The 27,369-nt window shown below is 37.5% G+C and overlaps 1 protein-coding gene across 5 annotated transcripts in view; it reads left to right on the top strand.

The window, feature by feature from the left end:
- The first annotated feature begins 2,653 nt into the window (after positions 1–2,653).
- Positions 2,654–27,369, top strand: part of gphnb (gephyrin b) — a 152,342-nt gene continuing 127,626 nt past the window's right edge. The window contains exons 1-3 of one of the 5 annotated variants that reach the window (XM_077511521.1): positions 2,654–2,760; positions 2,848–2,921; positions 4,308–4,414. In XM_077511521.1, the coding sequence (XP_077367647.1) occupies positions 2,746–2,760; positions 2,848–2,921; positions 4,308–4,414 (196 nt within the window). In that variant the 5' untranslated portion in view covers positions 2,654–2,745. Of the gene's footprint in view, positions 2,769–2,847; positions 2,922–4,307; positions 4,415–27,369 lie in introns of all 5 variants that reach the window. The other 4 variants (XM_077511522.1, XM_077511523.1, XM_077511524.1 and 1 more) reach the window with 4 other exon arrangements.

Raw genomic sequence — 27,369 nt, forward strand, 5'->3', positions numbered from 1 at the left:
ACAGTTACTCAGGTCTCAGGTTACAACCAATCACAGCTCAGCTTCAGAAAACAGGTGAGTTGTGATCAAGGTTATTTTAGTTAACTAAAACTAATGAAATAAGTAAAACTAGAATACAAAAAACATTTTTATCAAAATAAAATAAAAACTAAAATGTTATTTTATTAACTAAAACTAAGTGAAACTACATTTTATGCTTACAAAACTAACTAAAACTAATTATAGTTATTGTGAAAATGTCCTTAGTTTTCATCTTTGGTAATAAATTTTAATTCATTAGGGTTTGGGGTTGTATTTAAATCTGATTTATTTCTTTATTAAGCGGAATAAGGAGGTTTGAAAGTGTGTCGCACATAAGTGATGTAATCTAGCAGCAGCCAATAGAAAAGCACCTTCAGATGACGTCGCTCCGCGCTGGCAATTTTGCGTGTTTGACTTTTGGCTTGCCTTGCGTTACTTTTTTCATTTTACCTTGGTATTTATTAAACAATACACACTTTTTAAAACAAAAACTAAACTAAAACTAAACCATTTTTTAAACAACTAAAACTAATAAAAAATAAATAAATAATAAAGCCGCCAAGAAAACTAATTAAAACTAACTACGTTTAAAAAACAAAACTCAGAACGAAATAAAAACTAACTACAAAGAAATTTCCAAAACTATAATAACCCTGGCTGTGATTGGTCTTTATCTGCATGAGCCCTGAGCAACTGTGATGTCATCTTCAGTCGACAACAAGTGGCAAAATGGCCGCCCCCTGAGATGGATAAAAACAGCTGGATTTTGCTGCATAACTCATATTCAAAAAATGTAATATTAATCAGAATGTCATGTTTAAACTATTGATGTCACATATAACATATTATTGTTCTGCAAATGTAAACACAACAAACACAGTGTTGGTTCATTTGAAAATACGCACAACACAATAGCACTAAATCGGACAATCAACAGTCAACATGCAGCTTGAGCTATCACAGTGCACAGCGTTTCTAAATGTGGCTCCACGATAAAAGGGACACTTGATGTTGCATGACAAGATGAGATTAAATAAAGCACTACAATGTCAGTGGCGATGTGCGTTTTAGGGTTTTCCACGCAGTCAAGTGGTGTTGAGCCGGATCAGCTTTTGTTTTCCGTTGTGTTTCCTTGGGTTCACGTGTCATCTTCTCCTCTTCATGCTGTCACTCAGCGTAAGAGGAGATGGAAGTTTCCACCTGGAGATAATCCCTCAAAACACATGATGTCATGAAAAACCTGTCACATCTTTATTTTCCACTCCGGGGCTCCGTCGTCGCTGTTTGACGTTGTAAAAGTGTCTCGTTTTGACACATGAATGTTGGCGGATTAAATGGACCATAACTCTGACAATGATTTGCTCTTGGTTCATTTTAACAGCCATCACATCTTATAATGGCCTTGTTACAATTTTGAAAAAAAAAAAAAAAAAATAGAAGAAATATAGAAAAGCACTTAATTCTCCGATGTTGAGTGGGTTGTCAACGGTGATATAAGTAGCTCTTTAAAGAAGACAATTTATGCATTTCTTTTTCTTCTTGACAATTTAAAACAGTTCCCAGGTGTCTTCAGAACGTATCTAAGACCTGTTTTTTGTCATAGTACTAAGAGGCCGAGTGTTCACTTCATAGGTATACACATATGTACGCCCGCGCGGCTACCCTCCATCCATCGTGTGTGACAGGCGCTCAGGTGCTGCTCTACAATGACGTTGTCGCGGGGCCCGAGCAGGTGGCGATCACCCCCAGCCCCCCCTACACAAACACCTGTCGTGTTCATTGTGTTTCCCACCCAATCATGTAAAACGCCCAATAGTGCCACTTCCGCTTCCTCCCAGCATTTTCAGGCACAACCAAGCAGGCTCCCAGGTGGCTCCGGGATCAGACTTGTGGTGCTGCTTCACGGCTCATCAGTCCGAAAGAACGTGCTGATGAGATGTGTGGAATTTGTCAGTAATTTCACATCACAGTGACTCATCACACTGTGCTGTAGATTGAGACATAAACTTACAGAAGAAGAAAAAATATTTACAATAATATGCTCTAAACCCAGTATTCCGATTAATATCATGTTTGTGAAGTATGAATTAAGCAGAAAAATACACCCATTTTGAGCCATTTCAGGTGGTGTCAACTGAAAATGACATCACAGTGTCAAAGGATTCCGATAACGACTTTCACGGTTCACCTGTTTTCTGGGTTTGGTCATGTGACATTCGCAAGCTGAGCAGTCTGGGATTTTTCATGACAGTTACTTTATGTTTATTTTTCTCTTTTATATTTCTAAACTCAGTTGGTTTCAATAAGTGTTTAGAAAAAGTTGCCTCTTATTGTAGAGAAAATGTTTGACTGGACTCTTGACTTCTCCTTGAAGTTGTGTTTCTTCTTTCTGTTTCTGCACTCACATTCACACCTGAAGACAATTTTGATTTTAATTAATTTAATTTAATTTGTTTTTAATTAACCCAAGAAAGCCGTTTCGGAATCTGTGTCTTCATTAACCAGAACGTGAAAAGTCGGTGTGGCAGGACTAGCACATCCAATATGGCGTCCGTGTTGACGTACGATACAGGACTCATTAAAGGTATCTCTACTGTTTGTGTACTACTGCAATCCAAACCTGCTTTTACCAGTTCCCGTTGATGTTTTTTTTTCTTTCCTTGAGTGTTTTATTTGTTTCTGATAGATGTTAGACCGTCATTCAGTTGGATACTTCCGGTTTGGATGCACGGACGACAGGTGATGTGGTTAGTTCGTTTTGTTTTGAAAATTGTATGATCGTACTGTACTGTGAATGTCAGCTTGATTTTTTTTTCCCTCTGACAGTTTCATTTCCTGAACGCCACCTGGCGTTCATCAAATCAGATAGTAACGGACAAACTTTGGAGTGAACGGGACAGGTATGTATTGTACACATTTGTTTCATAAAATAGAAAGGTGAAGTCACAGCCATTTGTCGCAGCCACAGCCATTGTGTTGCTAGTGTTGCTAGCTTCAACCTTGGCTAAATAAGCTACTTGACGTTGTAGATAATATAACAGCTGTAATTAGTCTAATTAGTGGATTTGTCTCATATACCTTAATTATCAGAATAAGAACCTTGATACACTTTAGTGAAGAATATAAACTTAAAAAAATAAAAATGCATTAAATAGATAATTATCCACCTTGTGTTGTTTCCCATTCTAACGTTCACGTTGGGAGATTTTATTAAAAAAAAAAGAAAAAGAAAAAAAGAAAAAAAAAAGAGGCCAATCAACACAGAAATTACCCTAAAGGAGAGATAGACCTTTATCTTGTCATTTCATCTGACAGGGATTATTGATTCATGAATCGTTGTCAAGGTTTGAGGTGCCCTTGAACGAATGCTCGCCCTCCAGCATTTGCATCTTTTATCAAGTCCATTGTAGCCGCAGCAAACGACGACTTGACGCTAGGGATGGACTGAATCCATCATATGCTACAATATTTATATTTTTGCTGTATTCTTTTAAGGGGTTTTGCCTTAAGTAGGATTTCCATATCAGCAACAAATTATAGCTGGAGGTACTGTAAAAGAAAAATATGACATCAGTAATTGCGACATCAACGCAAGACTTCACTATGGCTTAAATCTTCCAGGCAGCATTATTCTGCTCGCCACAGAACAGTCAGTATCCCGCATGCCACTAAAAGCCTGGTGGAGCTGCGGGTGGGTAGAATGCCGTCTCCAATAAAAGCAACCATCTCCATGAAACTTTACAGGCTGGGTAAAATTATTAAAATTGTATTAGTTCTTTTGTGAGGGTTTTAAAACAATTACCCAATAGCACCCCCTACATTTTTTTTTTAATTAAACAGCCCCAGTTGTACTGTACGTTTCACCAAGATCTACAAAAAGTTGGAGACAGGAAGTCAGCCTTTTGAATTGTCTTTCAAATTTGGCCCCATTTTCTGACTTCTTATAGACATCACATTTCAAAGAGCTCTTCTTAGAGATTTTATCCGATTGTCTTGAAAATGTGTCATCTAAAGATGATCAGAATGAATCGAACAAAGCTTTTTATTCCTTTGAACGCTGTTGCCGTGGCGACGTGCTGTTTGGCGTGGAAAATTATGTTGATATTGATGGCGTAAACATGACATTTTGAGCACACATCAGGCCTGGCAAAGAAATATGTATTTTGGAGGGTTATTGTGTGATTATAGAAAGGAAAAAAAACACCAACATAACGTTTTGACAAACATGACAAAAGATTTTTTTTGTTTTTGTTTTTTCAATTGTAAACTCCCCTTTTAAACTACAGATGGGTTTTGGCAGAGGTCTACGCTCTACTGATTGCCATTCTACTGGACTATTTTATCGTGGCGCTGGGGAGTGATCGACTAATGAGGTCCATATGCGGCATTGACGGTAAGTGAGGCGCTCTCGGTTTCATACTCGGTCTTGGTTGACACCGACGGCATTATTTGCCACACTAATCCACTGCTCAATGTGGCGGCATCCAAAATTCTAATTTGCAATCCCATTTGGGGGTCCTGATATTACCGCTGCACCTGTTGATTGGCAACGCTGCTCTCCTCACGCAACCCACCTGATCACACACACACACACGCTGCTGCTGCCCGTTCTCTCTAAAATGGTTTCTTTGCATAGTTTCCATAGCAACCATCCACTTCTATTCTGTTGTTTCTCCACAGACGGAGAGCAGCTAATTTATCAAAATGAGGGTCTTTGATGATGAAGGAAGCTAAGTTCCAAGATTTACATAATGATGGGATGCGGCAGCAGATCAGCTGCCTTCTCGTGCTGATTATTACTTTTTGATGAATTTTTTTGTCAACTTGTGGCCCTCAGCTGTGGTGGGCTATTGTGGCCAGAAAGATGCAAATATTCATCTGTGTACGATGTATATTTTGCACAAAATAATATCGCTGATTTTGTCAATATCCATGACTGAATGTTATTTTTTTACAATTTCTTGACCAATCTAAGTGGATTGCTCTCTTTGACAATCAATGTTAATGATTGGACAAACGTGGGTGTTTCATCTTAAGATGTTGAAGATGAAAATTTATTGAAAGCATTTTTCATCGCACACTGTTGTCGTGGTGATGCGCTGTTTGCAACGGAAAAATTGTGCTGTTTTGGAGAGTCTAAACCAGTGCAAAGATTATTGAAAATGTTTAGATTTTAAAGTGTTATACGCCAATGTGTTGCAAGGGCACCTTTTTTTCGGCTCGCAGCTGTAGTTATTTAAAAAAAAAAATTGTTTTTATATCTATCAAACTTTAAAACATTTTTTTTCCATCCAAAATTAACTGACACCAACAATAGAAATAAAGATTTGTTTATTTTGAGTGAATAAAAAGAAAGACTTCTCTTGGGAAAATGGCCCTAAGTTTAAAATGTGTAAACTAGATATGTCAGGTGATTAAAATTCGTAAAAGTCGTAATTAATTACATGACTTCAATAGTTGGCTCATGATTAATCACAATTTTTTATCTTTTCTAGATGTACATAAAATGAAAAAAGAACACATTTTTCTGCTTGCAGCTCTAGTTATTTTTAAATTTTGCTTTATTTTTTCTGATACCTATCAAACTTTCAAACAGTTTTTTTCCAGCAAGTTTTTTTCCATCCAAACCGTGTGTGTGTGTGTGTGTGTGTGTGTGTGTGTGTGTGTGTGTGTGTGTGTGTGTGTGTGTGTGTGTGTGTGTTGTGTATGTGAGTGAAAATGAAAATAAAGACTTCTCTTGGGAAAATTACCCTAAGGTTGTAATTTGTAAAATAGGTGTGTCAGGTGATTAAATTTTTTTTTAGTCTTAATTAATTGAATGTCTTCAATAGTTCACTCATGATTAATCGCAAATTTTATATCTCCCAAATGTACAATAAAATGTATAATAAAATATTTTTTCCTGTCTTCGTACTGCTTTTAACATAAAAGCGGAAAACATGTAAGTAATTTCATAATAATTCATAAAATTTAAAATTACAAAGATGTACTGTACTGTAAAAACGGATGTGATATTAATTTGCGTTGAGGTCATTTTTCTGCCACTAGATGGCATAATTGCATTTGTAAGACGGTGACAGCTCGGTGCATTTTCCTTTTCATATTAAGAGCTATCTAATCTTTAAGATGAAGTAACTTGTGAAATTCTGCACTTTTTAATATTGTAAAATACTTGACGCCAGTCTCCTCAAATATATGCATTATTATTAAATGTATTACTGTTAGCGCACTCATTTTGACACCCCTATTGTAAACACATAATTGAAACCAAAAAGCATCTTGCCATTACAATGAGATGTCTGATGTCTCATGCAAAATGGTGCAGGTGAGGCAACCTCGGAATAAAATATATAAAAATATAACATTTGTGGCTTGAAATTGCGAAAGAGTCCAAGCAGCTTCACAATATGAATATGAGAAAATATTTTAAACTCTAGTTACTCTTTTCATAAAAGTCACTGTGCTTTTGTAAACTTGGACCACTGCGGTCACAGACATGTAGGCAGTGCATGTCAGCAGGGTTGCGCTGTGATCTATGGAAGGCGCTGAAAACAGTATTTAAAAATAAATAAATAAATAACATACATATCACCACAAGCTGAAGTCAACATTGTGACATAGGATGCCATTTTTTTCCTGTGTAAAAGTACACACCGTTGTGGCAATATCGCACTTTGCCCGGTCATTTGACGTGGCTGCATTGCGTATAAAAAGCCATTTGTGTGGCTTGAATGCTGTAGTCACCGCAGGAGAAAATGGCCCATATGTCCAAACCATCTGCGGTCATGCGAGACATGCTAGATTTGCGGCCCGGCTGTAAATATAACATTTCATACAGTACACGGGTCTCATTTGTCGCTCACCAGGTGCAAGACGTGTGCATGTTTTGGCCTGCGTGCATAGCGCTCGTCAATAGGTGAGAATTTAATCACAGCCGGACAGATGTGTGCAGTATTGATTTGTGGCTGTTTAGCGAGCAGAGCTCCAGGCCCTCCGAGAGGGACGTAAAGCCCTCTATCAAAGCAAGTCTCCTCGCGGGATTTATTCCCATCTGTGGAAAGCACAGAGGACAAGTGTGAGTTTTTCTTTTTGCGCGGTGCAAAGGTGAATCTTGAAGTGCTTGTTGAACCAGTAGTCTCAGAGGGGCACGCTACAAAGCTGATATATAGTATGAGGGGTGGAAAGTTCTATCTCTTTTTCCTATAAATTCTTAAGAAAATAGAATTTTAAAGGCCATTTTTTTGTATTTACTGTTCACATGATTTAAAAATATTTTCTTACGTTAATGAAATACTTGACTTATTGCATATTAACTCATTTGCTCCCAAAAACGTATAAAAACGTTTTATTTTAAAGGAATACTTTACTTATTTAGCCATTTTTGGCAGTCAAACGTTAATATTTTGCCTATAATAAATTTGATATTTTCATTATTTTTCACGTACAATTAGTACCTTTAAAGACACGTTTTGCAACTTGCTAGCGACTGAAAATGACATAAGGGCTCAGGTAACCAATCACAGCTCAGCTTGTGAATGTCACATGACCAAACCTAAATAACGGGTGAGCTGTGATTGGTTACCTGAGTCCTTGTGATGTAATTTTCAGTCGACAGCAAGTTGCAAAATGTATTTTTAAAGGTACATGAAAAATAATGAAAGTATCAAATTAATTATAGACAAAATATGAACTTTTTATTACTATAATGGTCTAAATAAGTGAAGTATCACTTTAAATATTGCCGTGGTCCCAAAAACGTATTTATATATTTTTTTATTTTTTTTATTTTTTATTTTATTTTATTTTATTATTTTTTTATGCTAGAGCATACAGAAGGCTTTGATGCAGCCTATTACTTGAATAGGTCGCTTAAAGCAATTGTAATTATTACAAAAAAACGGCCAGCAGGTGACAGCAGAGTATAAGAGATCAACAAGGGCCATGTTGCAGCAATTTCTTTTCCCCAGTGTTTTAAACAAATTTGTGAATAATGATGAAACTTGGCTATAGTTTAATAATTGCTGCAAAACGGAAACAGATACAAATATAAAATATTTTCATCTCATCCTTGCTGATGTCAATGTTTGTGTAACACTTAAGTGATTATATCGCATTACTCTCATTAATAAACTAAATCGTTTGATCAGTTATTGCCTCCAAACTTTACTTTGGAATTTAATATTTGTGGAGTTTTTATCATGTACTTGACATTGAAGAAGAATTGATGTGCCATATTATGAATTGATATCAGATTCAATTGAAATGAATCAAATCTGCAAAAAACGGAATCAAATTGAACTGAATTCTTGTGAATCGAAATTGAATTGATTGAGAAAATTAGAATCAATACCCAGCCCTGTTGTAAAGCACTTCTTTGGATTTTTGTTTGTGAAATTTCACGTCACACGACTACAACCTATAGACCAATGAAAAAGAATTGGCCTATGCCAGCCAAAACAAGCACTTTAAGGATGATGGGACATGTGTATTCGTTATTTATTCATTCTGAATTAAATATAAAACACCACTCAAACCTCTCCTTAATTTTTTTTCTTCATTTTCCCAAAACAAATGAAAACCAACCTATAAAACAAAACATTGTCTCTATTGTCAAGTATAGCAAGTCCTCCTGTAGCAATTTCCCCATTACTGGTTTTTAGGCCGTGCACGTCATACAAGACTCTTGCACACTTTTTGATGCTCTCTCTCAGCTGCCCATGTTGGCTTCAAAAGGAAGCCAAAAAGTGACACGTACCCACTAAACGATCCGGGGCAAAGCAGCCGTGTTTGAAGCCGTTTCTAATATCCCTCTTAACGCTAATCTGCGGGGAGTGTGAAGCGCAAAGTGAAGGAGGGAGGCAGTCGGAGAGGATGAGACGAGTGTAGCGCAAAAGTAAGTTTGCGAGGGGAAAAAAAAAAAAGAACAAATCGGAGTGAGTGACCAGTGAACTCATCTAGGCTCATATTTAATGTCTTGTCTGATAGACTTTGATTGGCTCATTAACCCCACCTCTCCGGGGTGCCTGCATTCAACCCACGTGCACACGCGCGACCACGCGCAATCCCCCCACACATGCAAACAAATATGCTCATTAACAAACCAATGGGGTGGGCAAGCGTTCACATATAATATATATCTTCATTAGACGCACAGTCGATGGATCATTACGCTAAGTATGCGCTCTGTCAAGCCTGAACGTTGAACAACAACCAGGCCTGCGTGGTGCAGTGCCAACCAAAGTTCACGTTGATCTGTAGCATGATTAAGTAGTCAGGAATGCAGAGTCATCATAAACCAAATTAATTAAACACTGATAAAGCTGCTGGGTTCAAAAGTAACCCAAACTGGGTGAAATAGCTCGGGTGCAAACTGCCAATGTGGCATTATTTATGCACAATGCAGTTCTCACTTTCCTTCCATAGCCGAAATTGTGGACGTTATTTGTGGCTGGTATTCACCTTAGGAAATATTCCTTACATAATACACTCTTAAAAACAGTTGGGTCAAAAAATAACACAACTTTTGGTCAAAAATGGACCAGTCCTCTATTTGGGTCAATTTGACCCAACTTAGAGTAAAAAATTGGGTCATTTTGTATAAAATAACCCAGAAAGTTGGGTCAAATCCTCGACTTGGGTTAAAAACAACCCATAAAGTTGGGTCACATTGAGCCAAGTAGATCTGACCCAACGTTCTGGGTTCCATCCATCCATCCATTTTCTTGACCGCATACTCCTCACAAGGGTCGCGGGAGTGCTGGAGCCTATCCCAGCTGGCTTCGGGAAGTAGGCGGGGTACACCCTGAACTGGTTGCCAGCCAATCGCAGACTTTCTGGGTTGTTTTATACAAAATGACCCAGTTTTTGACCCAGAGTTGCGTCAAATTAACCAAAGTAGACGAGTTTACCCAACTTTCCCCCCCCCCCCCCCCCCCCCCCCCCAAACAACCCATAAAGTTGGGTCGCATTGAGCCAAGACAATCTGACTCAACTTTATGGCTTATTTTATGCAAAATGACCCAGTTTTTGACCCCGATTTAGGTCAAAATAACCAAAGTAGAGGATTTTACCCAACTTTATGGGTTATTTTATACAAAGTGACCCAATTTATTTATTTATTTTTATTCAATTTTGGGTCAAATTGACCCAAGTAGTGGATTGGTCCATTTGGTCACATTGAGCCAAGTAGACAACCCGGCCAAACTTTCTGGGTTGTTTTATACCAAACGACCACATTTTTTACCCAAAGTTGGGTCTAATTAATCCAGATCGTCTACTTGGCTCAATGTGATCCAACTTTGAGTAAAAAAAAATGGGTTATTTAGTACAAAATAACCCAGAAAGTTGGTCAAAAATTGGGTCAAGGTTGACTTTGTGTCAACTGACCAAACTCTGAGTAAAAAATCAGGTCATTTTGTATAAAATAACCCAGAAAGTTAGGTCAAATCCTCTGCTTGGGTTAATTTGACCCAACTTTGGGTCAAAAATTGGATCATTTAAACAACCCAGAAAGTTCAATCAAATCCTCTACTTGGGTTAATTTGACCCAAATTTGGGTCAAAAAATGGGTTCATTTTGTATATAACAACCCAGTAAGTTGGGTCACATTGAGCCATGTAGACGATCTGACCCAAATTTCTGGGTTATTTTATACAAAATGACCCAATTTTTTACTCAGAGTTGGGTCAATTGACCCAAAGTCAACCTTGACCCAATTTTTGACCAACTTTCTGAGTTGTTTTATACAAAATTACCTTTTTTTTTTTCTTCTTTCTTTTTTTTTTCTCTTTGCTAAACAACCCAGAAAGTTTAGTCACATTGAGCCAAGTAGATGATCTGACCCAACTTTCTGGGTTGTTTTATACAAAATGAACTTAGACTTAATGAAATTAGACACAGTCCGTATGAGATAAGGGATACTACACGTGTCTACAAAAACCCAAAACAAGAACAAATATTAAGCAAAGGTGTGCTTCTGTCAGAGGTATTAATTTGTGGAATCATTTTGGTACTGAGCTGAAAAGATGCAAGTCACGTGCTGAGTTTAAAAAAATCTTTAAAAGCAAAGTTCAAGAGCATTATTTAAATCAGACATGAGTTAGTACAATTGCAGAAATTCTTTGATGTACCAGTATGAGTGTAATGAAAATTGTGTATGTGAGTATGTGAATGTATCGTGTATTTCTATTAATTTTATGTACATACGCTATATGAGCAGGATTATACATTTTCTTTGATTGAAATGTAACCTATTGTATTAATAATGAAATAAGTTAAAAGATATAAAGAATAAGGGGTAGGACTAGATACGTTTTCAACTTCTTCCTACTACCTTTGAACATGTAAATTCTCATTAATGATTGTATGTTTCTTTTTTAATTTCTTTTCTGCTACTTTTATATGTTATGTGTTTATATGTTCAATAAACAAACAACAATCAAAAAAAAAATGAACCCATTTTTGACCCAAATTTGGGTTAAATTAACCCAGTGCTTCTCAATTATTTTCTGTCATGCCACCCTGAGGAAGACGAAAACATCCCCGATTCCCCCCCCCCCCATCCACCTGCACATCCCATACGCTTCGTCATATTTGCTCGTCTTAGCTTTAGCTTTTGGGCGACTTTCGTTTGTCTCTTTATCTCCGTCTCTCTCCGCCTGTCTTCTCATCCCTGTTAAATATTTTTTCATGGTGTCACTTGAGGGTCTGCTACACTTCGTGCCTACATTTCATACTCTGTGCTGTGTGCAAAGCACGCATGCTCAGTGCAAACAAAACCCCTACACCACAGAGCGAATGCTCCCTGCGCACACTCTGCCAATGAGAGCGCTACTGCCCCCTAATGTAGTGGAGGTGCAATTGCACTTTATTCTAAAACAGTATAAAATAAAATAGTGGGGCGGGCCCGCCACTATTTGAGAAGCACTGCCGTAGGTGAACCTGTGGAAGGATCATGACCGGAGAGAGAGGGTGGAGGCTCCTTCGAACGAGGGGCCGCAGAGGGTCGCTCGCGGGAGCTCCGACCACTCCCCGCCATGTGGCCACCTTGGAACCCGACAGCCGACGGGTACACAACAGGGTTGGGGAGGCCCCCCTCTTTATATGGCGTGCCCAAGTCGGCACGACATCGTCCGAAATGCGCGAACTCGCCGTGCAAATGCAAGAAGTGCGTAAACTATGCGGGAACCTCCTAGTTCGTGCCCCAAAATGACCCGACTTGCTACGACAGAATCGTGCCCAAAAGTCGTGTAAGTGTCAGGCCGCCTTATGACTGTAATTTGTTTGCGATTGTCTGTCTAGCTAGTTCAGCCGTGCGGCTGGATTTAATTGCCTGCCATGGAAATTCAAAACGATTTCGGTGTTGACTGTTTATGCAGCGCTCTTGGGTCATCGTGTGGGTGTTGGTTGCAAAGTATTTCAAACTGCTGTTGACTGTCAAAACTAATCAAGTGGAACGCAACTCCACCATCTGTGGACACTGAATCCTCATACTAAAAACTCTAGCGTGCTTGTCTCGCTTATTTATGCCCAAAAAGTTCACTAGCCGATCGTCGAAAAGCAACCACTCTTCATAAGCCTTATGCACAACATGACTTGCAAGAACTTCCTGCCATTTAAAAGAAGTCCTCATTCTCAAGTGAATAAACCGACTCTTGGGAAAAATAGAAATATATGCCCAGTCAAGGTCAGAAATGGAAATTGGTTGAACTATAAAGCGTGTTTTTCACTGTGAGAAGTACTAACCTATGTTGCAGGTGGTAACCTGCTGTTTATATCAATTTTCAGGGTTGTTTTTTTTTTGGTCTTTTTCCTCCTCAGCTCTTTGACTGCAGCAAAACAGACTTTTTATGGCTCATTGCTCAGATAAATTGATGAATAGCCTCCGCACGTCGAAATTCTGTGACTGTGAAACTGCTCCATATACAAATCAAATGGTACGGGCACTTTGTTGCCATCCCACTGCTTACAAAAATTCAAATATGTCATAAAAAGTCTCTTCTATGGAGGATGGGGAAATGTCATTGCACACAGTCAGTAACTCCATCCATCGCTCCTTTTTATAGTACACTCAACATCAGAACGTTCACAAGCCCCTAATTTGTGCTAGCATTAGTAGTCAGAGCCTGATTTGCTAGGTCATGTTGTTTCACACTGTCAGCGATCTAGCGAGCAAGGAGGTTGTAAACGTTGATCTCGGGCTGTGTTTTTACGCTCAGGTCGCTGTTAGATTTAGAACCTTTGGCATTTGAGGTGGGGAGCGATCAATTGTACACACCGGGGTGGAAGTGCAAGGTTATAAAAGGTTGGTGATGGAGGGTTCATGTAGAAGCCATTTGGTCATTTGACAGCGTGTCCCCTTTGTGATTACTAATGAGGCTCGGGCTTTTTGAAAAGAACAATATGGAAGGACATTTAATACCCGTGACCAATTTAAGACTGTGCTAATAAAAATGTAATTTACCACTGACAAAAAAAAGAAGAAGCTTATCTTTCATTCACATTAACTTTCCATTTGTTGGAAATTCAAAACAAAGATTGTTCCAGGGCAAATCACCCAGCGAGTTGAAGCAAGCAGATTTGGATTTTCATGAAACTTGGTGCACTTGTTGATGGTGATGCAACAACACTAAATTTAAAATTTTAGGTTAATCGGATCAAAGGTTTGGGAGCTACGGCTCAGTGAATTTGGACATTTTCAGCAAAAATTTGGGCAATTAATTCATTCACTCCCAGCACATTTTTCGCTGTTTTACTGGATTTTGACTGATTATTGCAAGGCCCACAGAATACTGTGTCCTATTGATATCAAAACATGGAACCTACCAAATCAAAGATTAGAATCTCTTCTTTCATCAAGAAAAAGAAGTATATTTTTTTTGTTTCCATTTTGCAACAATTAGCATTAGAATATCAAGATTTCATCATTATTCAGAGCTTTTTGCAACATGTCCCAGATTGATCGCTTATACTCTGCTGCCACCTGCTGGCCCTTTTTGTAATAACTACCATTGCTTGAAGCATTCTCTTCAGTTCAGAGGCTGCATTAAAGCCTTCTATATTCTCTAGCATAAAAAAAAAAACATAAAAAATATGAATAAGTCTTTGGGAGCATGGTACTATTTAAAATCGAACGTATTTATACGTTTTTGGGAGCAAATGAGTTAAGGTGTCAACGTATGCATACCGTCGGACTATCAATGAATATTCAATGACAATTTTCAACAAACAAACAAAAAATAAATACATCTATGAAACGTTTATATGTTTTAGAGAACATGTGAGTGATTACATTTCATGAAACTTTTTGTTTAGGTCACGTGATCCGCAATATTAATTTCAAAGTCAACGGAAACAAAAGGTCAAAAGGTTACTAAAATATGCACCGCTCTTCTAAATAATTGCAGATTTGGAATCCCGTACCAACAACACCTGTTTTGTGACGACTGACCCAGTAGTTCATGATTTACAAGGGTTCAAAGATGAGGCCACACCCCTTTTTGCTGAAAAACTCAATGGACCGTAGTTCCCAAATCCTTTCCCTGATTGATCTAAAATTTGATATTTAATGTCGTGAATGCACTATCAACAAGTATACCAAGTTTCATTAAAATCACAATTTTTTTTTGCATGTGATTTGGCATGGAACACTTCTAAAATGGTACCATTGAAACGTCTGTTCACTATCAGTGGTCGTCCGGTCACAGCTTGCAAGAGCCCACTTTCCTCCGCGATACGGTGAGATTTCGTACGTGGTCATGCCTGCTAATTAGTCGAACGAGACGTATCTTTGGGTCGTCGGTGATGTCAAGGGAATGTGAGAATTTAATCACATCCTGACAGATGTGCGCGGTATCGATTTGTGGCCGTTTTGTCAGCACAGCTCCGGGGCCCTCCGAGAGGGACGTAAAGCCCTCTATCGAAAGCGGCCTCCTCGCAAGGATTTACTCAAGTTGCGCTTTCTTTATTCGTGCAATACAAAGGTTGAAAATGGAATGCTTGTTGAACCAGAAGTCTGAAAAGTGTTGATCATTGAATGTGATAAGAGTGGATATATATATATATTTTTTTTTTTAGTAAACCAAATTAAAAATTCTAATTAAATTATAAGGATATCATATCGTATTGAGGCATCTGCACATACGTCCATTTTGTTTCCAAGAGACAAGTCAGGCAACAGTTTTACACCAAGATCCTGCAAAATCGGTATTTATGTGCCTACTCTGCCTTTTATAAATTCAAGTATGATGGCCCGGCTAGTTAATGTTAAGTGTGCTCCCTCTAGTGGTATGCGAAAGAATCACTGCCCAAACAAAGTTTGGGTGTACAGTATTTCACTTTTAAGCTCAATATTTAATATTTAACTGTTTATTTTAAACATTTCAATTTGGATTATTTTTTTTTATTTTTATTTTTTTTTAATTAATTCCTTTTAATTGTACATTTCCCCCCCGAAAGTCTCATGATTTATTTGGACTGTATTCCTTTAAAATAACACTTTTTTTTTTTTTTTTTAATTTATGAGTTTCCCATATTTTTTTCATTTAATAAAAACAAATATATTTTAATGAATTAAAATGTGTTTTTTTTTCTTGTAATATTCCATCTCGTCGACTTGGATTGTTTATTTTTTCTCATAAAATGTACGTGGAATTTGAAGTTTTTCTAACTAAAATTTGGACTTTAATCTCAACAGAATTATGACCTTCCTCTTTCTCTTTTTTTTTTAAATACATATTTTATTTAGGCCTACTATGCTATGTATTTTTCATACTTTTTAAAGTGTACCTCCATTTTGAGGTATTTATGGGGTTTGATCAATATTAGAGCTGTCAAAATTAATCAATTAATTGACAAGTCATCGATTAGCAAATTAATCAACAGCTATTTTAATAATTGAGTAACATCTGTTTTTACTTTGGAAAACAGTGACCGAACTGGTAAAATAGTACATCAGTCCCCCTTTTTCTTTATCATATACGAATACGAAGTACGACATACACAGTAATCAACAAAAAATGCTTTTTAAAAACTTTAATGCAAAATGTAAATGAATCTGATTATTCGATTAATCGACTAAATAATCAATAGATTAATCGATTCTAAACATTTTCAATAGTGATGTTCCAATTTTGTGTCTAGTCTTGTATTTGCCCAAATAATTCTGCTGGATAATTTCAATGCTTCTCGCCTTGTTGGGGCAGATTTAATGTCACAGAAATATGGCTGTGTTGACGATATATATCGGCTGCATGAAAGGTGCTAGTAGCTAGACATTTGATCAATTGTCAACTTGTTGTAGAGAGCGAGACTTCTGGCTGCAGTCATTTTCCACCCTTTGTTTTCTTTGCACTTATCGGAACATTTTCATGACAGTCAATCAGTGACGATGAATTTCAAATGCCACCAACAAGCTCTATTTACTCTTCATTTACTCGTATGTCCTCACTTGGGATTTGTATCACAACAAAAGGGAGCATTCGATTTCATGTCTGTCACTGATTTCTATTTAATGAACATCATTGATTTTTTTTTTCCCTCCCTTCATCAAGTCCTCATTAATCGTAGTGGAACTGACTATGTATGCGTGTTCACAATGGCGCCTCATAAACAGAGGAAGCAGTCACACCTCTTGCTCAAAAGGACGATAAAAAAATAAAAAATAATAAAATAAAATAAAAAGTTTTGCGTTATATTTAGTGTTTCTAGCACTATTTTGTTCTGGCAGTCTGCACATGCATTCCTATGATATGATATGATGTGCGATACAAGGCTCACGATAACGATTATCTCACAATATGAGAATACTGTGATTATCAACGTATTGTTCAGGTAATAAATCCACGATAATCTACGATAAAACCACTCCAGACATGAACTGATGATTTTTCAATGAGAAAATAGTTTTTAATATTAATATTCCTCAGAAATTATGTGCTTCAAAAAGACGAAGCGTAAAATGTTTGAAAATGTTAAAATTGAAGATATAACACACATTTTTCATCGAAACATATGCAAAACTGAGTCACTTGCTGGACAGATAAACGTCTTACACAAGTAAAAGGAAGCTCACAAGTCTTCTTCGCCTGAAGACTTGCGTACATTTCCCCGCCACTCTTATGAGGCGCTCCCCCTAGTGGCCTGCCAAGTAATTGCTCAATAAGTATTGAACAACAGAGCCGTTATAGTGGCTGTATATTAACTATGGCTGGGTATCAATTCAGATTTCCAAAATCGATTCGATTCAGAAGGGCCCGATTCGATTTATTTGAAGGAATAACACTCTCGAAGTCGATGCTAACAGTCGATGATGTTAGCATTTGCTAACTTCCTGTTAGCGCTAGTGTAGCGATGTTTTAAAAACAATGCGTGTTTTGTATTTTAATATACGGTTGATGTCATTCTTAACGTTGTGTATTTAGTTTTATATTTAACTCCAACTGTGGTGTCATTAAACAGCTTAAAGGACACTTCGGGACACCAGAATACCATACGCTACACACTCCTAGTTGCTAATGCTACACAAGCAAAAATGGTGCATTCAGGCTACTTTCAGCGTCGGAAACTTCTGCTTTCTTCGATAATGTTTTAAGGGGAAAATAATTGGCCATTTAGCTCAACTGGCCGATTGTTCTGGCCAATGTTTGAAGGCCAATAATCGACGGCGGATTAATCGGTCGGGCCCTATTTGGCACATTAATTTACGGGGGGAAAAACTGTATTAAAAGTATCGATTCATGGTTTTATGAATCTATTAGTGTTGTTCCGATACCAATACTGGTCTTGGCTGAGGCCCCGATACTGCATTAAAACAGTGGTATCGGTATTGGTGACTACTAACAAGTAACATGCTGACACTATTCATTCCAAGGCTATTATAGGACTTTGGATGCAGCATCTTGCGTCTTGCTCGTGCACGACATTCACTGATATGTGACATGTTCACTGCAAGCCGATCTAAGATATCCTATTGGCCCTTGAATGCTCTCAACCAATGGCAGGACAGCTTTTTCAGGTTGAGAGAAAAAAACAACTTAGGTATCGGTATGGTATCAGCATCGGTATCGGGAGCCAAAAAACGGTATCGGAACAACACAAGAATCTATATTGGGCTATGAAAATGAATATCGATTTGATATCGATATTTTAGACCCAGCCCTAATATTAACTACAAATGTTGCGATACTTGCGTAGGCGTATCGATAGTATATCGGAAGACATAGTATTACGATTGATCGCGATATCGATATATCGTCACACTCCTATATAAGCCGTGTTTGGCTGCATACTTAGTGGCACCGGGCTGCCATAACTGCTTGACACTGTTTCCTATGCGGCTCCAGTGGAGTGAAAGGCACAAGCAGAATTTCTATGAACAACCGTCCCACATTCTGCACATGCTCCAGCACCTGGAGAATGAGCCCATTATCAGCGCAAGGACTCCCAGTCAATAATAATCGGCCAATATGAAAGACATTGCATTAGCGCTGGGGCTTGATTGGCCGTGCTTTATGAAGAAAAGGAAATAAAGCGGACTGGATGAAGTCAGGGAGCTTCATAGAACATTTTCCAGTGCTTCTGCATGGCAGAACATTTTTGGCTGAAATTGATTTGAATAGAGAGGAGAAAGATTTACAGCACAGGGGAGACTTACTTAAAGTGTGCGGGGAATAAGAGGAAAGGAGCCAAGGACACGGGAAAGGTGGCTGCCATTATGCCACAGCGTGATAGACAGGAGCGTGTGCTCAGATTCTCCACACATTATAATGAGAAATTATTGAGGAGTTTTGCAACCAGTGAGGGCGGGAGCCCTCGTTGGTGGCATTGAAATGTTATAATTATATGAAATATTTGTGTGGAAAAAAAACTTTGAAGGTATAAATATAAAACAAGGTAACTGAGCATGCCTGCTTACATACAGTAGTAGTTTAATTTGTTCTACCATTGTGTAAAAAGTAATTGTAATTAACTCATTCACTCCCAGCCATTTTCACAGAAACAATCCCGTTCGCTCCTGACTGTTTTACTGGATTTTGACTTATTTTTACAAGGCCCACAGAATATTGTGTTCTATTGCTATAAAAGCGTGGAACCTATCAAAAGAACGATTAGTCTTCTTTCATCAGGAAAAAAAAAGTATGTTTGTATCTGTTTCTGTTTTGCAGAAATTAGTATTAGAAGAGAGCTAAGTTTCATCAGTTTTCACAAATCTATTTAAAATTAAGTAAGTAATTTGGCTTTTTTTTTCTACATGGCCCTGGTTGATCTCCTTTGCTCTGCTGCCACCTGCTGGCCGTTTGTGTAATAACTACCATTTCTGCAACCATTCTTTGCAGTTGAGAGGCTGCATCAAAGCCTTCTGTATGCTCTAGCATAAAAAACAAACAAACCAAAAGAAAAAACGTATTTACACGTTATTGGGAGCAAATGAGTTAATCGCATGACTTCAATAGTTAACTCACGATTATAGGGTGTGCCAAAAAATCGATTCATAAAAGAATCGAGATTCTAATTTATTAATCGAATTGAATCGATATTTACTATCCAAAAATCGATTTTATTTAAATTAGAAATGAAGAACAAGGGGGAAAGGCAGTTGTAGCCCACATGCTGTTTTGGTGGAAAAAAGGCACTTACAATACAAAATTTATATTAAAAAAAAAAAAAAAAAAGACACTTTAATCTCTCTATTTGTCATTTTGTCTTGCAAAACAGACTGGAGTAGATCATGAGAATGTTGTGCATATCGGTAAATTGAAGCAGAAATCACTTGTCAATCAAATCATTTTGAATCGAAAATCATTTGAATCTAAAATCGATTCTGAATCGAATCGTAGACCCAAAAATCATAATCGAATGAAATCGTGAGACAGCCAAAGATTCCCAGCCCGACTCACGATTAATCATAAATTTTATGTTTCTTCTAAATTTCTCATACTAACATAAAAGTGGGAAAACATGTTAAATAGAAATATGGCTGCATCTTTTAGTCATTTTAGTTCCTAATAATTCATAAAATTGAGTTAAAATTGAAACGTGTGATACTGATTTGTGTTGGTCATTTTTTCTGCCACTAGATGGCATAGTTGCATTTGTAAGACATTGGCGACAGGTCAGTGCATATTTATTTTATCTAATTTTTAACATGAAGTAACCTGTGAAATTCTGCAGTCCCCACAAATATATATATGCATTATTATTTACATTTATTACTGCTAAATTATGACGTGCATGTGCACCCAGTACAGACTTTCCAAGTAAGGAGTGGCCATTAATCATGCATTAAAAAAATTTGTGGCGTTAAAGGAAGTTTAAATTAACTCACTCATTTTAACACTCCGAGTAAAAAGTAAACAAAAAAACAATGCGTATCAAATCCTTTCAACCGATATTCAATTGAATGCACGACAAAGACAAGATTTAGGTAAATATTCACTCATTTTGACTTTAATGCCAATATTTTTTGTTGAATTGCTTCATAGTATGTCGAGTAGGGGTGTAACGAATAAGCGCAATATTGTGATATTAAAACTGCCACAATATCGTCATGTACACGTGCATGTTAAAATGTTCAAGATATATAAAATAAAGTCAGGTTGATTTTCATTCGTGCAGTTTTAGTACCCTCTGGTGGCTAGTTTTTTAGTGCAATTTAATTTTCATTAGGGATGTTTTGGCCCATCTATGTTTAAAATCTACGTTAATTGTCAGATAATGCGGAACGTAATATGCCCGTGAAGCAAGCCATCATGTGGAGGAACTCAATGCGTGTGCATTAACAATATAACATAATAATAATAGCATAATAATAATAAAACATAAAAATAATAACATTGATGTCATGTACAAAAACACAATATTGTGCTTTTTAAAAAAAAATATAAGCTGTAGGGGTGTTAAAAAAAAAAAATCAATTCGGCAATATATCGCAACATTATTCTCGAATCGATTCTATATGCGGCCGAATTGATATTTAAACATCATTTTCTAATGGAAATATTCAACAAAAAGTCTTACTTAGAGTCAGGGTTCACACATTAAGCATGAAAGAATGTTATATAATAGCACAATAAGCCTTCATATTTTATTTCAATGCTCTTCAAACATGAAACCAATTGGAACAGATTGTTTGTTAAATACTTAAGTTTCAAATAAATAATCGATTTATGGATTCATATTGGGATTAATCAGTATCGAATCGAATCGTGACCTATGAATCGTGATACGAATTGAAACAGGTTGCAACAGATTGTGAAATACTTAAGTTTCAAATAAATACATTGTCATACAAATAGTACAGTGTACATGTACAAGATTAGTATTTTCTAAATTTGGGTAAAAAAATAACATATCGCAATAATCGATTTATGGATTCATATCGGGATTAATCAGTATCGAATCGAATTGTGACGTATGAATCGAATCGCCAGGTACTAGGCAATATACACCCCTAATGAGCTCATTCATTTTACAATATTGTGACCTTTTTTAAATATCGCCAACTGCCCACAATATCGTGATAATTATCGTATCGTGAGCTTCACATCGTGACAATATCGTATCGTGATGTTTGGATATCGTTACATCCCTAATGTCGAGCCAATAAAAGAAAGTGATCAGACAAATACGTGCAATATGAAATGGTGTTCCACAGGGTTCAATTCCAGGGCCTCTGCTGTTTTTAGTATCTGCTTCCCCCTGGGTTCTAACTTAAGAAAACAGCGGCCGTTGTTTTTTAAAGTGCTCTATGAATATAGCTGAGTTGAGTTGTTTGATGGGATTCAAAGTTGAACAATTCTAGTCCAGCACAACTAGCCATCTAGCAAAACTAAAGGAACACTTCCTTATGCTGCATACAAGGTGAAGAGAGACGGATTCGGTGAAAACCACGATGGACCACAGCCTGTGTTAGCACTTGCCAAGTTTCCAGTGCCTTATCAATAGTCTCTTTTATGCCGCGATTCTGAAATATTGCCACAAGGGAGCTGTAACGGGAGACCTGGCATTTATCCGCCTTTGCTTTATACATGGAAGCCAGTGAAACTCGGTCTGGCTGAAACCGTGCGCGCTTTTATTCAGTGACCGGGCATCCTGCCATCAGATCATTTCCACTAGATGTGTGAGGTCATTGCCACAGTCTAGTGTAACGTATAAAATACTTCTCAGGACAGACATGATTGCTCTTCAGCACAATAGGGCAGGAGAAGTGACTTTGTCATTGTACACACACAGTACTGTAAATGTGCCATTTCCTTCTAAGTTATGTCTCTACAATAAAAGATGATTTGATATGTATATGGAATGAATCGATTTGTCTCAATTGGATTTGAGTTCGTCGAAGTTATATCTCTACAAAAAAAAGACGATTTCATATGTATGTGGAATGAGTCAATTTGTTTCCATTCGATTCATTCTAAGTTACTGTATATGTCTACAATAAAAGACCATGAGATACGTATATGGAATGAGTTGATTTGTTTCTATTGGAATCGATTCTTTCTAAATTATATCTCTACAATAAAAGACGACTCCGATTCGATTCTTTCTAATTTATATCTCTACAATAAAAGACGATTAGATACGTACATGAATGAATCAATTTGTTTCGATTGGATTTGATTCCGTCTAAGTTATATCTCTGCAATAAAAGACGATTCTATATGTATGTGGAATGAGTCAATTTGTTTCAACTCGATTCCTTCCAAGTTAAATCTCTAGAATAAAAGATTATTTGATACATGTGGAATGATTCGATTTGTTTCAATTTGATTCCTTCTAAGTTATATCGCATCGCTACAATAATAGACGATTCGATACATGTTGAATGAGTTGATTTGTTTCGATTCCTTCTAAGTTATATCTGCAATAAACACAATTCCATACGTATCTGGAATGAGTCGATTTATTTCGATTCCTTTGAAGTTATATCTCTACAATAAAAGATGATTTGTTCGATACATATGTGGAATGATTCAATTCGTTTCGATTTGATGCACGCGTTTATAAAAAAAAAAAAAGATTTTCTGGTTCAAGCAGTTTTTTCATAGACTCCACTGACAAATCTTTACGTCAAATGACCATCCCTGGTTTGTTTACATCTTTGTTGTTTATCGAAAAAGTGATAATGATTCATTTTCCAAACAATTCAAAATGTGTTATCAGTTCTGATCCTTTTGTCCACCTTGACCCTCTGTTGAACTGTCTCTTCGTCTGAGAACCCTCCCCGCATGCACCACAGGATATGGTTCCCCCGTCATCACCTCCCCTCCCCTCCTCACACCTCTTCTGGCCAGAAAATGTAGCTCTCGGATCCTTGATGGCCTTCTGCACTGCGACACTTAATCCCGTCCATTGCCTCTGCCCGCCCGCTAATCGGGATTGGTGGAAAAGAAAGCATCGCCGCGAGACGCCGCGTCCCCTGAAGCCCGCAGAACCAGGCCAAGGTCACTCGCAATCGTTCTCGCGCAATGGCTGCCTGCTGCGACCAGTGAGGCGTTTGCAACGTTTTAAAGGACAGAAAGATGAGAAGTCCCCCAACTTGAGAAGTCGAACATAAAAAGACAAAGCAGCAGCTAATTTTATTACTGAAATGAAATGGGAAGACAAAAAGCGGAACGTTATCTCATTTATCTGAAGCTCATATTCCAGTTTTCCGCTTTGTAATGAAATATTCTGGCTTGTCACTGAGCTGGTGTATGAGCTCATATAACCTATTTTCTGCTCTCTCCTTGATCAGCACTCGTTAATAATTAACCCTCGCCACATTCGCTTTTTTTTTTTTTTTTTTTGACATAAGAGCAATTTAAACTTGTGAGGAGTTAATTGAATGCGCAAAACTTGAAGAGTTACCTGTCACTTTCTGCTGCTTTGGTGTCCCTTGGAACCTTCATAATATATGCCAATAGCAATTTCGTGTCACATGTGATTACTGGCAGAACCGTCTTTGTGAAAATGACACGTAAGATGTCACTTTTTCACGCTGTCAGTAAATTGTCCCCGTGGTGCTGATGTGTGTTATGGAATATACTTTGGTGATGGATACAGTGAAGATCATCAGACATGGCTTTCAATTTTTTATATAAAAATGAAGGTTTTCACCATCTCGAAAAAATGACAACCCTTAAATCCACGGTTCAAATGGCTTCATGACAAAAACAAGAAGAAGAATTTGATGACTTTGTAATTGTTTTGCTCTTCATCCAAGCTGATGTCAGCAACCGTCATTATTGGCTGGCGTCCGAGAGGTGGGCGGGGGAATGTTTTCGTGCAGAAACTCGCGACCTGGGGAAGCGTGAATTTGGTTTTGGCTGAATGGATAACCCTCCATTTGCAAAGTGGTGCAAACTAGAGCAAAAGCAGTGACTAAGACACCTGACGCACACTGTGCAAGAGCCTCTTGTAACGCTCCTCAAAGGGAATTCAAGCTGTAGGATTGCGTAATAATACGCAAATAGACTGTGAAAGCCTGTAAATGTTGATTCATAACATGGTTGATAATATGAACGCCGTTGAACCGAAGTGTGGGAAGATTGATTTGCTAAACGGGATGTTGTGGGAAAGTTCCTTGAAGGGACAAAATGTATTTCATTATGATGTTTATTCTTCAATACTTTAAGTTCCAAGAGGCAAGAAGGACTACAGAGGATCCGCAAGAAACAAAAATCTGCACCATTAGGGGTGTTAAAAAAATCGATTCGGCCATATATCGCGATACTACATCGCGCGATTCTCGAATCGATTCAATAAAAAAAAAATCGTGTTTTTTTTTTTTTTTTTTTTTTAAAGCTCAGAATTGTTCATTCGGTATTCGGATTCAACGGATTCAACGTCTTATCATTATTGCCTTTTTTTTGTTTTTTTGTTTTTTTTGTGAATCGATTTTTAAACTTCCATTTTTAATGGAAAAATATTCAACAAAACGTCTGACTTTGGGTTAGGATTCACACCTTGAGCATGGAAGAATGTTATATGAACGGAACATTAAGCCTTAATATTTTATTTTAATGTTGTTCAAACATGAAACAGATTACAACCTCTATAAGATAAATAAATAATACATTTTCATATAAATCTTACACTCTACAAGCTTACTGATTAGTATTTTCTAAATTTGAATGAAAAAAAATCGCAACAATCGACTTATAAATTCGTATCGGGATTAATCGGTATCGAATCGAATCGTGACCTGTGAATCGTGATACGAATCGAATCGTCAGGTACTAGGCAATTCACACCCCTAATATACATAAATATATACTTCATGAAATCCTGAAAAGTTTACTAACCTTTACCCACAGTTTAGTAAACCGTACCCACAGTTTAACAATCTGTACCCACAGTTTAGTAAACTGTACCCACTGTTTAACAATCTGTACCCACAGTTTAACAATCTGTACTCAAAGTTTAACAATCTGTACCCACAGTTTAACAATCTGTACCCACCGTTTAGTAAACCGTACCCACGGTTTAGCACGTCTGTGGCGTTATGTAATACGCATGCGCACACAACGTGCGAGTGGTTGCTTGACAGCGGTATTAGCAGCGAACGGCTGCTTTTTTTTTTTTTTTTTTTTTTTTTTAATCTTAAAGCAGGGGTAGCGAGATCCGGTCCTCGAGGGCCGCATTCCTGCTGGTTTTGGATATTTCCCTTCTTCAACACAGCTGATTCATGATCAGCTCATCAGCAAGCTCTGCAGAATCCTGATAACGAGCCTGTTAATTGGAATCAGCTGCACTTCGAGTAGGGAAATCTATAAAACCTGCAGGACTCCGGCCCTCGAGGACCGCAGTTTGCCACCCCTGTCTTAAACTGTAGACTAGTTTTGGCAGTTTAACGATGCATTCGGATGAATGGATGACGGAAAGATGAAGTTTCTTTTCCCAAGTATGGCGTATTAATTGCGGAGCACAACAAAACACGTCTGCATTTCAACATCCTTCAGGCGGCTTAACACGGAAGTAAAAGAAAGAAAGAGGAAAAGTGTTCGAGCGCTTCACAGTGGCACAAGCGCAACATTACACATCAATTGAATACATAAGTCTAAAGTTTAAGATGCAAAGAAGCAGCCGTTCACTGCTAATACTGCTGTCAAGCAACCACTCAAACGTTGCGTGCGCATGTGTATTACATAACGCCACAGAAGAGCTAAACCGTGGGTACGGTTTACTAAACTGTGGGTACAGATTGGTAAACTGTGGGTACGGTTTGGTAAACTGTGGGTACGGTTTACTAAACTGTGGGTACAGATTGGTAAACTGTGGGTACAGATTAGTAAACTGTGGGTACAGATTAGTAAACTGTGGGTACAGATTAGTAAACTGTGGGTACAGATTAGTAAACTGTGGGTACGGTTTACTAAACTGTGGGTACAGATTGCTAAATAGTGGGTATAGATTAGCAAAAAAAAAAAAAAACACCAGAGGGGCTCCGTACAAACTGAGTTAAAGCGATAAGTAAAGAAATTTAAAAAATGGCTTACTAAAATTACTCAAAGGAGCATGCAGTGCAAGAACAAGATTTGGGGAAAAAATGGTTTTAAAAATACCTTATGAATAGGGTTTTTTTGTTGTTGTTTTTTTTTATCTTTCGTCATTCAAGGTCTCAAGGTTTCTTATTTTTCACCAGATGTTTTTTTTTTTTTTTCCCCTTTTCCTTCTGTGGAGTAAAGATCAGGGGCTGTTGTTGTCATCTGTGAGTATGTGAAGACCTTGGAGGCTTTTTGTGATTAAGGGCTAGATAAATAAACTTGACTTGATATTATTCACTCTGATAATAACGGACAAAGAAAATCAGGGGACCACATGCTATTTCTATACACAAGTGCAGTGATTTGTGAGGGAGTATTATACACGTGTGCGAGTTACTATTCACAGGATTTTACTTTAAAAATTTGGTAACACACAAAACACTTCATATTTTAAATCTGGATTTTGTCATATCTGGGTTAAGTTTGAGTTCGTGACCTGTGAAGTTGGGAGGTCAAGTGTCTGTTTTGTAACCGTGATATAACCATCTAGTTTCAATTGGTTTTAGGCTCTATGATGTTTGTCAATGATATTTTATGCTATATGATGTTTGTTGTTGTTGGGAACAATCTAATTACTGGGTTAACAGCCAATCAGAGAATTCCATGTCAGTACTAGCACTCACATGTCTTGCCACAACCAATTAGATTTATTGACTGTCTATTTAAGGGTCTGAGAATTGTGTGTGTTGCTGGATTATTGTCCACCTGTTCCTGTGTACAGCGTCTCTGAGTTTCTGCCTCTCGATGTGAATAAATTATTACCTTATTTGTGTCTGCACCTTGGGATCCAACCTTCAGCACAAAACAGATTGGATAATTCATT

This window comes from Festucalex cinctus, chromosome 21 (genome assembly GCF_051991245.1).
Source record: "Festucalex cinctus isolate MCC-2025b chromosome 21, RoL_Fcin_1.0, whole genome shotgun sequence".
Taxonomy (NCBI): domain Eukaryota; kingdom Metazoa; phylum Chordata; class Actinopteri; order Syngnathiformes; family Syngnathidae; genus Festucalex; species Festucalex cinctus.